The sequence below is a fragment of the Glycine max genome, chromosome 2 (genome assembly GCF_000004515.6).
Source record: "Glycine max cultivar Williams 82 chromosome 2, Glycine_max_v4.0, whole genome shotgun sequence".
Taxonomy (NCBI): domain Eukaryota; kingdom Viridiplantae; phylum Streptophyta; class Magnoliopsida; order Fabales; family Fabaceae; genus Glycine; species Glycine max.
Window position 1 is genome coordinate 29,084,901 of NC_016089.4, and position 12,890 is coordinate 29,097,790.

A 12,890-nucleotide genomic window follows, 5' to 3' on the forward strand; every position below is an offset into this window, starting at 1 on the left:
TTTAATAAAATATATGTTATATTAACTTTAAAATTTAAGTCTTAAACTAAAACACAAAATTGATAAGTCTTAAACTTATCCTAAAATAAAATACTATAATTTATTTAGGTATTTTTTGACATATTATTTTCATTACTATAATAATCGAAAAGCATAAAAAAAATCTTCAAAGCCCCCGCATAATACATTTATGATGTGTGTAATAATAATTTTGAATTATCAATTCATCCTACATTACATTATAGAAAAAGAGTATGACTATTAGAGAACATATGGGTCCTTGTTAAGGAGAGTCACGGTTGCGGGCCCCACCGTCCCTTCTCAAAAGTATCAGCCATAGAATCACCCACTCCTCTCTCTCTCTCATATTCTCTTATCAAATTTAATTTTTAATTTTCAGTTTTTTCTTTCCCCTTTTTATTCTCTTATCAATTTTTCATTTCTCTAATTTTCTATTTGCCAATTCTCCCTCGTCCACTCTGGCACTTCGTCCGTACTCTGTCCCTTTCCTCTTTCTCTCTCCTCCACCGGCTATTGCCTCAGCCGGTCACCCTCCACACGTGCGTGACTCCACCAACACGTGCTAACCTCAACCATACAACACCCTCCTTTGCCTGGTGCAACAAATAAAAAGCGAGACAGGGAACCCAGAGCAGCAAAAGCATATATGGAGAGAGAAAGAGTGTGTTTGTGTTGACGAGAGAGCTTCACAAATAAACTCACAAAACCATATGATTTTTCTTCTTCTGGGTCTTTGAGACCATGAAGTAGTAGTTGTAGTAGATTATACCCTTTTGAGTTTTTTTTTTCTTCTCTTTTTTTTTTCTCCAAAATCCTTATTTCCCCCGAAATCTAGACTAGCTAAGATCTCTTGTGGGGTATTTGAGATTTCTTTTTTTTTTCAAGTGTTTTGAAGAGGTGAATCTAGTTTGAGAGATATAGAACAAGTCCATTAATCTTGCACCTATGAGGATCCGTAAGAGACAAGTGCCTTTCCCTCTCTTGCCGGCGACTTACTCAGATCCCAACCTGATCAACCGGTCACCGGTGATGGTGCAACTCAACGATGCCACCAAAGCTTCTTCTTGCACTCATCATCATGGTTCAACCACCACTGCACCCTCACCCCTCTTGGATTGTCCTCAGCCGTCCGATCAGCCTCTCCCACTGATTGGGAAGCCCACCAACGGCTCTGATGAGTCCTCCGGAGAAGGGCAAAAGAAGCAAGAAGAAGAGTCTTCGGTTAGTGGAAATATTATTGTTTCACATGAATCACCTTAATTTTTTCCTCCTTTTTCTTGGGTGGGGGGTGTTGGTTTTGTGAATTAGTGCACTTTTGTCCAACCTTTAACAAGGGGTTGGTGTAATTAAATTAAAATTATTATTGTTGTGTTGTTGTTTTTAATTTTTATTTTACACTACTCACAAAAGGGTACATTTAGGGGTAACCATTAACTAATAACCAACCTTGTATTAGTGGATCCCATGTATCTTGAATATTTTCCATTTTTTTTTCTTTTTTTTGTGTGATTTGCAGGTGAAAGATGGGAGAAGGAAAGAAGAGGGAGAGGGACATAAGGGTAATGGTGCCAGGTAAGAATTATGAAGAAACCAATTTAGCTAGCTAGCTAGACATGAATTAAAATAGAGATAAAGACATGAAATTATTTCCTCTCTTATTCTCGTTCATGAAATCTTGTAGTAAAAAAGGTGAAAACATGGAGACCCATAACTCGATTTTTTAACCAGTACGAAAAAAGATTTTTTTTAAAGAATTATTTATTGTTTATAACATGATTTATTTAGAAAAGAAAAATAAAAATACTGTTAGTGGAAATACTGTTGAATGAAAGTGTTTTAAATAAGAGCTTTGTGTAGCCACCATACCCCCTCTTGTGAAATGCAATCGTTTTTTTCTCCAAATTGGTTAAACTACCGTTTGCCCTTGAGGTGCACAAGCGGGTAGTAGAACCAAATGCTGGTCCCCAGCTACATCATATCTCTCACCCTTTTGAAAACATTACATTCCTTCTTTTTTAGTTTTCATCCTTTCCCTTTTTGGCTGTAAATTTTGTGTGTAGAGTGCATACATATGCGGTTGTTAATTGGTCTTTACTGGGTCTTCTTTTGTTTATAGGAGAGGAAGCATCTCATGTTCAGAAAAGCTGGCTGAAACATTTTCATCTCCAACAAGCCCTCCTAAACAAGGTAACAAAGATGCATAATGAGTTTGAACAATGCATGAATTTACCACTTGCTAGTCTTAAGATTGGTTGGGAAATGTTTAAACACATGCAACCTTGATTTTTTTCATACACCATTTTTACACCCACTTTAAACTCTTCTATCTCTCTTCATTACAACATATATCGCATGTATTCTATTATAATAAACTCTTCTATATCACTCTTCATTATATCATATATCACATGCACACATGAATACTTGAAGTGTATACACCTAAATGATACTCTTTACCAGTTATCTCTTTTATTTTTTATCATATCATATCATCTAGTATATCTATATTGTTTCTTCTCAATTTATTTGTAGCTATCTTGTAACAAATTGGTATGCATGCACAATTTTCCATTCTTTTATCTTTCTTCCTTCGAAATGGTGTATATATATAAATACCCTCAAGAGTGTCAAAACATAGCTTTTCAATTCTCATACACACACAGATGGGAGATGGTGCGAGGGAGATAAAGCTTTTCCACCCAAGAAGCGAAGAGGGGCCTTCGAGAATGCAACCGAAGATATCAACGTCAATGATGATAACAACGATAAGAAGAATTCGAAGACCAAGACGAAGAGAATGAAGAGGAAGATGAACAAGAGTTCGAGGCAAGACGATAGCAATGAAGAAGAGGTAGAGAACCAAGAAGAGGCGGCAACAAAGGAAACGAAACCCGAACAAGCAAACGTTGGTAAGAAGAGGGTAAGGGGTAGTGCACTAATGGAAGGTTCAAGGTGCAGTCGTGTAAACGGAAGAGGATGGAGGTGTTTTCAACAAACCTTGGTGGGTTACTCTCTTTGCGAGCATCACTTAGGGAAAGGAAGGTTGAGAAGCATGACAAGTGTGAGAAACAAGTCCATTGGGACAACAAGTGTTGCACCAAAGAACAATATTGTGCCTCAATCCGAGCATTCATTCGGAAAGCAAACAACAAAGTCTAGTAGTAGTGTCACTGAAGAGTACCCTTTGGGAAATGATGCTGAAAACAATGATGAGAAGAAGCCAGTGATTGTCACAAAGAGGAGGATGAAGCTTGGAATGGTGAAAGCTCGATCCATAAGCAGCTTGCTGGGCCAAACCAACACTGAAATTGTTTCCATAGCCGAGGATAATGATAACAAATAGCCAAGTAAGGCAAAAAAAAAAAAAAAAACACTAAGTGCTGCTATTATTTCATGTATAACTTTTGCTTGAAAAATATTTTTAATAATATGGACCTTGTTGTCTTATACCTACATGGGTGCAACTTCTTCCTAACAAACTAGCATGGGAGATGCTTTGATTCCTTGCTTCCATGTGTTTTATATGTTATCGTTTTCTTCATATTTTTGTGAAGCTTTAATTATTTTGTGGAGCTTTTTTTATATAAAAAAACTTACTTTTCTCTATTTTCTAGCCTGTGATCATGAAATTATTATTTATGTATATTGGACTGGGCAGATCTGATGTTGCAGTTGAATGCAATATTTATACACCCACTTGATTAAATTATCTAATGGAGTATATACTTCCCCGGTGGATACTCGATCATGGTCACCGAGTCTTCTTTGACCAACCATACATCTTGAACTCTCACGTGATGAAGTGTTGTTAACAAGATTGGAGGAGAATAAACAATTCATTAACATTTGGGTGATTAATTGAATGGTTCGATCGATATGTCTTCCATGCACACTTGGTCTCAACAATTGCGTACACTTTCATTAATATAATACAGGATTTACATACATATAGGTCGATGATAAATTGAAGAAAATAGTGGTCTTTAATGGATTTTAATTTGCATTAAAGTTTTATCAACGTTATTTAAACGCAAATTTGTATAGTATTTGCTATTTCAGTGCTTTCATATATACCACAATCTCATATCTGATGCATTTATTCTCGCATATTTGTTGCAACTTGGAATCTATAATGGGGATCATATGAGGTAGACCTAAGTAGTGGAAGCCGAACAATATCTATGGTTGAGTGGTACTATTATTAAAGAATTGATAAACTATTTAATAGCATGCATGACTTTTTCCTTTCAAAAAAAGCATGCATGACTTTTTCCATATTCATTTGAGACTTGTTTTTGCATGTTTTTTTTTTTTTCCGTATATCAATAGAAATTTGAAAAAATTTAGACAAAGCAATTGAAAACAAAAATTTAAATTTTGGTTAATATTACAATTAATCCTCAATTTTTATTAGCATATACCTTATGATATTGAAGTTGTAATAAATTCTCCTCAGTTGCTGCAAGAGAAACAATTTATTTCCAGAGTTCAGCTTTTGGTTCATATTGAATGGAATAGTTGCCAACTTTTTTTCCCTTTTTCTTTTCCACGACATAGCCTTCAGACGTTTAATTCGGCATCCAAAATAAATGTCTATAAGAAGGATATTTCTCCTTAACCAACGTGTTTTGAAATTTATGCTATTGTGTTGCCATCAACTTCGAAGGCAAAAGATATGTTTAGTCAACGGTAGAGAAATAGAAAGCCATCGGGACGTAACAAAATGATATCATATTAAATAATTTTCTCATGGGACTTTTGCTATTTTTTTTATCATTTTATGCTAAGCCTACAGGTTGTCAAAGAAAACAATTAGTTTTTTTATTAAAAAAACAATTAGATTTTTTTAAAAAGATGAAATGCACTTGATATTTTAAAAATTAAAACGGTTGGATGCATATAATTCCACTATTTGAATATTAAAAATTATAACAGATAAATTATATACAATTATATATCTCTATTGTACTAACAGATATAAAACATTTATTTATCTTTTTAATATATACACATTAAAAATATGCCTTAAAAAATTTCCCGTCATCGGAGGTAAAAATTGTAAATTAATGAAAAGTATGATGATGTAGACCCCATGGTATGAATAGATGATGTCGATCAATGATTAAATAAATTAAACATGTTTAACTCTATATACTTTTTGTTAATTAAGAATAAACTAGTTATATCCGTGCTTCCGCTGTAATTTAATTTCTAGGGGAAAAAAAAAGTTGAGGAAGTGATGACTTGAAATGGGTCAATATATGAATAATTAAGGTAGACCCCTAAAGGGAGCACTTTAGCAGTGCCTGATAGTACAATAACAATTTCTCTGTTGTACAAAGACGGTAGAATTTCAGCATATCTGGCTAGATCAATAAAGTTTTGTTTGGTCAATGTTATAAATGACACAACATTGGAGCACTATATGTAGTTCAATTAATTTAATATTCAATATAATATAAGATTTTTTTTTATTTTGTACAAAATTTAAGGTCAATATTTTTATTGCTGTTTCCAATTAATATTAGTAATCGAGTTAAAATTCTAATATTAGGTTGAAGACAATAAACGCAATTAAGCCTTAAGTTTCTTAATTTGATTTTCTTGCGGACCTTAATTTCCAAGAAAGTTTCATGAATTAAACAAATGTAATTTATACAAGTATGTTTTTGACCTGGTAAAAGTCCCTGCATTTGTTTGGTGCCGTTGGAAAACTTTGGTGTAGTTCCATCTCTTTCAAATGGTTGTCTTGGAATAAGTGGAACCTTTCAAGGATATTAAAGGCGATGGAGTTGATGGGGCTGATTTTTTCTTTTCAAGACAGCTGATGAGTATTTCATTTTTCTTTTCAGTGGTTAATTGGTATGTATACAGTATACTCGTGTATTCCATGTTCGTAGAGCAGAACAAAATCCAAGTTAATTTAATTGTCTAACTAGGAAGCTCAACTATGGATCTCAATAACTCGAAGAAATAGTAATATCTAACTCAGTTGAAAGATATCTTGGATTCACTCAAACGAAGCACATAGCTAGTTAGCTTAGTAGGTTTGCTTGCATTGCTTTCAGGCATTTATATAGCCCTCTAATTTAATTTTGTGGCATCAAACTTCCTATCCTATGGATTAAGTTTTGTGTCGGGTCGTGCGTTTATGAGGTGCAAGAGAAGTTGTATCCGTGAATTGCATGTACTTTATAGGATATAGCTCTCACTTTGTAGAGTGGATGAGGTTCAAAATGTATACGGTGCAATCAAAATTATGGCCTAGATGTTTTAATGCTTAAATGTCAGGATTGTAGTTAGCTATTTATTTGTTTTTTTCTATTTTTGGAGCTTAAACGTAAGAATATGTATATAGAAAAAAAGTAAATAAGTGATTAAAGATAGGACATTGCTCAGATTAATTTGCACCATCCATTAAAAATGACATTTAAAACTATTATAGTGTACAAATATTTAACCTTTTTCTTTTAATAAAAATAAGAATATCTTCTTTGAAAACGAAAAATCAGTTGTGTAAAGTTACCTCTCATCATTCAATTTATTTTCTTTGAGTAGGAAAATATCATCATATATGGTTTTTTTTTTTTTCTGAGGCTGAGCCATTAAATGTGACAGAGATTCTTCAGGATGGAGACGGTTTTGGATGGAGACTGCCAGCACCATTCCACAAGAGCCATGAGCTCCACCCAATTTCTTGGGTAGCCACAACCAAGACTAGACAGATGAAAAAAATCACAAAATCACAAGGAGAACATAGAGAGAGAACATTGATTATACCTTCATAGTTTGGTTGCTTTCTCACAGTTCCAGTACTTACTAGGACAACCTTAAAAAGAAAAATCTTTTTGAAGTTATTTATCCTACATAGAAGCTTGCATTGTTTAACCACATGATGATAAAAAAAAACTTTGATATTAAATATTAGAAAAAAAAAGAAAATAAATAATTGTCTTAAAAGCTTAACCTAACCTAGCTATCTCATAAAGTCACTTTAAAAGAATAATATAGAAAATGAAACGTTATAATTTATTCTGTTTCATTCTCTTTTCAAACAGGAATGAAAAATTTTGTGTTCCATCTTTTTATAAATTACCCAAACAAGGGATATTTTTAATTCATTCTATTCTAATCCATTGCGCTTTATTCTTTACCACCAATCCAAACATAGTCTTAAAGAGTATATATATTTTTGTTTGTGCAATTAAGGTTAACATTCTTAGCTCACCTTAAGTCGTCCTATCATACCTACTTGAACTTTAACAATTTTCCTGGCCTCCGGTGCATCCATTTTAAAACTTAAAATGAAAGTTCTATATATTATCTAACAAAATATATTTTCTTAATCATAAGAATTGATTGCTTGTTTAACTAGAACCCGTTTTCTTTTATCTGAAAGCCATGTTAATCTCCTTCAATAATATTGTTAAATCTGAATAAGAACTGATTCTTAAACTAAAGTTGTAAAAACTTGCATTGCATGTGTTCTACCAAAATGTAAATTTTGTAGACTTCTAATTTATTCAAATTTATTTAGTGTCTTTTTAAGTATTACTCTCTAACAAGTATCGCATTAGTTAAAGAGTTCGGTGCATTAGTAAAAAATAAATATTATTATTTTTAATTTTTAATTGGTTGATAATATCTTTTTACATATATCTTTCACGAGTATTAATAATTCTATCAAATACAAATTAAATATTTTTCTCAATAAAGATTGCAAATTGTGATTTGTCAATTTGCGGGAATTAACCTCTTTAAATAAACATAGCCCCCTTGGTTAATAATGCTCCTTTTGAATTAATGTGAGGCTGCAAGTGAGTTTCTTTCCCACCACGCAAAATTGCAATTTTTTAAAGTCTCCACAATTATATTATAATGGTAATTGCGGCTACATTATATCCATCTTTATCCATAATTTTGCTGGTCACTGCTAATCACAACCAAACTTCAATTTTACTAACATGTCATTTAAATTTATAATTTTTTTAAGATATAAATAAAGGATGAAATATACTGGAAGTATTCAGTCTGATTCTCTAATAAAAAAAGAAATATCAGCAACAGATAATTTATATATATATATATATATATATATATATATATATATATATATATATATATATATATATATATACCCAAAAATATTCAATTTAAAACAATGGCTCCGGCATTAAGGGATCATCGATCTATCGCAATTCAGACGCAGAAACATGTTTGTTAATTGCCATTGGTGAAAGATGGGTTAAAGGGGTCTTTTCAATGGTTCATCAAGGCCACTTGTCAGCAAAGAAATTGCAAACATGCCTAAAAGTTTTTGGGGGACCCAAACAGCAAAGCAAGTATTGGCAATAGCATCCCTTTCCTTTCCCTTACCCCAGTGAGATAAGATATTCAATGGCATGTGGCCAAGAGGCCCACCAATGCGACACCAATCTATTATATGTATGTTACTACACAGTTCACCGCAGAAAGGTCAATGTTATGTGGCACTGGGTTAATTTATAATGCTCAAGTGTGTTTTACACCAAAGCATCTTTCCAATTCCTCATTCGTCTAAATATTCACGTAAAAAATAAAAATAAAAATAGTGTTATTCCATTAAAGGCAAAAGCAACCGTCCAGCACAAATAGTTACAAACAAACAGTAGAAATTGTAGTGCTCATAGCCAGGCTGGTGCGTATAGCTCAAAGCCACAATAAAAACAATTGGGTATATCTTTTTTTCTTTTTTTAATTTAGTATAACACAGTTATCATCTATCAGAAATAATTTTGTTCGACATAAGTAAAATTCGTAGGCAACAAACACTCTCTCCTGGGCCTGGTCCTCATAGTTTACGTAATTATATATTCAATATTTGAATTCGAGATTATTGATTGAGTTTGAACAAGTTGATCAACGCATTTGGTGCTAGAAATTGGTTATATGGGGATTAAATTCTTGCTCTTTAATCATGGAAATCACAAATCATTTGAAAATTGATTCGTATTCTGCCAGGAGCTAGTGGACCCGCTGACTCTCAAAAAGGTTGTACTATATACCAACAGAATTAATTGATGTATCCCTTTATGGTTTCCAAGTTTATTTATACAGTGAGAAGTGGTTGTCTCAGCACTCGGTGCTTCATATGGGAGAATAGGAAAATTTGAGAAATGGTGGGGCTTGTTGGCTCTTAGTCTTAGCTAGGTCTATCATGGGATCTATATAACTCTGATTTTACAATGGCATATAAACAATTTTTTTTATTATCAGAAAGTGTGCTATAATTGTTGATCTTTGATTTCTAATTTCTAATACACAGAAGAAAGAATATTGATTGTGGTAAATGATGATAACAATAAGAAGTAAGGCTAAGCATGTGACCCTTTGCATAATCATTAATTTCTGATCTGCATTCAAATTATTATTGGAAAACTAGATCACATACTCTAGTGAGAACAAAACACATATGGGGAGAGGGGACCATAGTATATATAGCTAGCTGGACCTTGATGGAGATGCCATGTAGCTGAATTAAATGACCGGCCGTCTTGGATTGTTACTCAGAATGATCGATGATTAACTTGTAGCTTCATTTGTTCTGCTTTTTAGCTTGGGTTAAGCACCATTGTAGCAATTAATCAATCACTCGCGTAGACATTGCATTTTTGTCAATCATGTATGTCCTCATGTAGGGTGGATATGCTGATCAGTAACGGCTGTACATGAAGATTTGTAGACCCTCACGAGTCATGATATATAACTTTGCCGACAAATAAGAATAATGCTATACATTTAGAATACCATTATTGTTAGTGTGTAAACCAACCTGATTATATTACTCAATCATATCTTAGCATATCATTAGTAGAATTTGACTAAGAAATAAAATGGCAAACTCTTGTTGGATGTGCCGATATATGAATTTGTTGAGTAAGTGTAGAGAGTTTATAATGTGTGGATCAAAATTACACCTGGATTATATACATTACCCGTTTGGGAAAAAAATGAGTTTAGCTAGGTGCACCTACACCTCTACAACTATGCAAGTATTTTCATTCCCCACCCCACAATGATTTTGCATTGTGGATATGGTAGTTGTGATATGAAGTTACAAAAGTTTACATACAAATATGTTCAGCATTAATCAATTAAGGAGAAAATAATCATGTACCTCGCAGTCTCATGAGAGTGTGCTAGTCCTTAAATGGTGGTGTGCTACTCTTAATTTGGAAGTTCTCATTTGACTTTACTCTTACTTTTAATGAGAACAAGTCATTGGGTGTTTCTTGGACCATAATATATTCGAGAACAAATTACAACCGCCATTGTGATTGTGAAAATTTTTAAATCATTATTATGACCGTAATTTCTAGCATAAAACTATGAAAATAAATAAGCAATAGCAGGAACTTTGGTCTATTGACTTTTCGTGCACATATTATCTGATAATCTCCTGCAGTGTCCTTCGTTAATCCAAGGCATTACTAATCTTTCAGCTTAGTGCTTGGTGTTGCCACAGCTAAACGCAATTGAACAACGTTACTATAGAATAATTGTCTAGTACATAGTGTTATATGTAAAATAAATGGCAGTGTGTGATTTGTTAAATGGATAAAAAATTATATATTGGGCGGCATGAAATGCTGTGGATGGCTTGTAATTAATTTATCCAAACTAATTTATCTAGACATTGGATAATACTAGAATTTTATTTATGCACAAATTAAAATTGCATGTTAGTGTTATTAATTGTTATGCTCCAACAAATTGTAGCCTTTTCTAACTGGATAAGGCAAACGCCAATAACATGGTGGTTCTAGTAGCGTTGTCATGTAGCAATTTGTTTGTGTCCCATTAAAAGACTCAAGAATTGGTTCATTCCCAGTTCCCACTGGCCATGCGTTGGCCTTCAATTACTCTTTTGGTTACATCTCTAAGTCAATTTCATTCACTGTAGCATAGATTTTAATGCAAAATGTATAAACTGAGATTAATTTAAGTACATTTAAGTACACAGCTGTATTCATCAAGCCTTAACTCCTCCAGTGGAGTTAATTCTCCTACATGCAGTCCAAGTCAACATGTACAATAGCACTATTATTGCCTAGTAGTAAAACAAATGGTGGGTATTTGTATTTTTATATTGATTATGTCATTCTGTTTCCATTTAAGCATTTGTGTTCTTGAAGAGAGACCATGCTAATAAATAACATATGTCATGATCTTATGCATACACTAGTTACAAATTTGTTTATGTATTTGTTTCTTCCCTGAATGATTGACCTAAAGACATTTTAAGTATGACCCTTAATATTTTTCTTTTATTATATATTCGTTTTTGTTACAAATTTTCAACACAACTTATAATTGTCCATGTATACCATTTAGTGTATAACTCAACAACAAAATTTGTTCTTTGCTTTGGTAGTTGTTTACAACTTATTTGACTATCTGTTTGTTGCACTTCTTCTATGTTAGCAAGCAAATTATTATCACTACTAAGAAAAATGTCTTCTATGTCGATTGAAAACATCCTTTTACATTGGTTATTGACCGTCTTCGTAGAGCATGTCGTAGAATGTGAAGCCTCTATGATGACGGTTCTGACAACCGTCTTAGATTGTATCAAATTTTAAGACGGTTTTGACAATAAAATCGTCTTAGAATATAATTCATTCTATGACGGTTTAAAAGTCAAAACCGACTTAAAATATATCACATTCTAAGACATTTATGTCATAAAAATTGTCTTAAAATGGATTACATTCTAAGATGACTTTTATGACATAACCGTCTTAGAATGTGACACTTTCTAAGTCGGTTTTGGCTTTTAAACCATCTTAGAATGAGTTACATTCTAAGACGGTTATGTCATAAAAATTGTCTTAGAATATAAACACATTCTAAGAGGATTTTTACGACATAACCATCGTAACCGTCATAGAATTATTTTTTTTAATTTTTCTTTTTTATGAAATGAACATCATCCAGAACAATTGAATCATGAAAATTGAAATACAATATATATACAAACTCTTTTACAATTAGTATATCCATGAATGTAACATGAAATCTCATGAACATACAAATAGAAGGGAATTCAATAAGACACAGATATGTACAATTTCTTTGGAGCGTCTCAGAAAATTAATCACGTTTTGAAGACCAGTGTCACCAAAGGCATCTACACTACTACTTCCAGATGAAACACCAGTAGTGTTATGCTCCTTCTCAACCCATTGAATATGAAAAGCCTCAAGTTGACTATGTAGTATTTTATTCTAAAAAATGTAAACAAAAATTATGAAATAGAATGATAGCAACTAGTATGGTACAATAATATGTATAGGAAATCACTGCAAGCAAACATGATGTCATATGCAGTTCTGACTTCTATGCAATAAAACCATCAACATACAAATCATTAATGCATCTCCCTCCTTGGCAAAATTTCCAAAAATATACACCTATCTCACCAAAACAAGTGCAATTGAACAGACGAGACAAAAGTAAAATTATGACAGGAAATCAACATATGGATTAGGAATCCTCCAAAAAGAGAAGAGGAAATTAACATAAGAAAATGAAAATGAAAAGACATAAAGGGAGCAACATTGTCTAATCCCAGACAAACTCAAACAATACCTATACTAGTTGTACATTAATAATAACATTAACAATATTAATAACTCATTTCCCAGATGAATCAAATTAGAGAACAAAAATTTTGATAGTAAGGAAACAATCATGTAGCATTCATTCAATATTATATTAACATAATAAACCTGATATGTAAGCATCACTAATACATAATTAACAGTTGACTGCAAAAGATTTCCTTTTGTACTTAAGCACATAAAAAATAGTCAAGAAACATATTCTCA

The 12,890-nt window shown here is 32.6% G+C and overlaps 1 protein-coding gene across 1 annotated transcript; it reads left to right on the top strand.

Moving 5' to 3' along the window:
* Positions 1 to 624: 624 nt before the first annotated feature.
* On the top strand, positions 625 to 3,524 carry LOC102659370 (uncharacterized). The gene is made up of 4 exons (XM_006575143.4): positions 625 to 1,242; positions 1,538 to 1,593; positions 2,138 to 2,208; positions 2,685 to 3,524. Exons 1-4 carry the CDS (start codon positions 967 to 969, stop codon positions 3,362 to 3,364), a joined length of 1,083 nt encoding a protein of 360 aa, XP_006575206.1. The 5' UTR covers positions 625 to 966; the 3' UTR covers positions 3,365 to 3,524.
* Positions 3,525 to 12,890: the final 9,366 nt, after the last annotated feature.

Bases quoted from the DNA above. Each gene is read 5' to 3' on its own strand.
- LOC102659370 (XM_006575143.4), top strand. From the start codon at position 967: ATGAGGATCCGTAAGAGACAAGTGCCTTTCCCTCTCTTGCCGGCGACT. The intron at 1,243-1,537 runs GTTAGTGGAAAT...TGTGATTTGCAG, and splicing joins AGCAAGAAGAAGAGTCTTCG to GTGAAAGATGGGAGAAGGAA. The intron at 1,594-2,137 runs GTAAGAATTATG...TTTTGTTTATAG, and splicing joins CATAAGGGTAATGGTGCCAG to GAGAGGAAGCATCTCATGTT.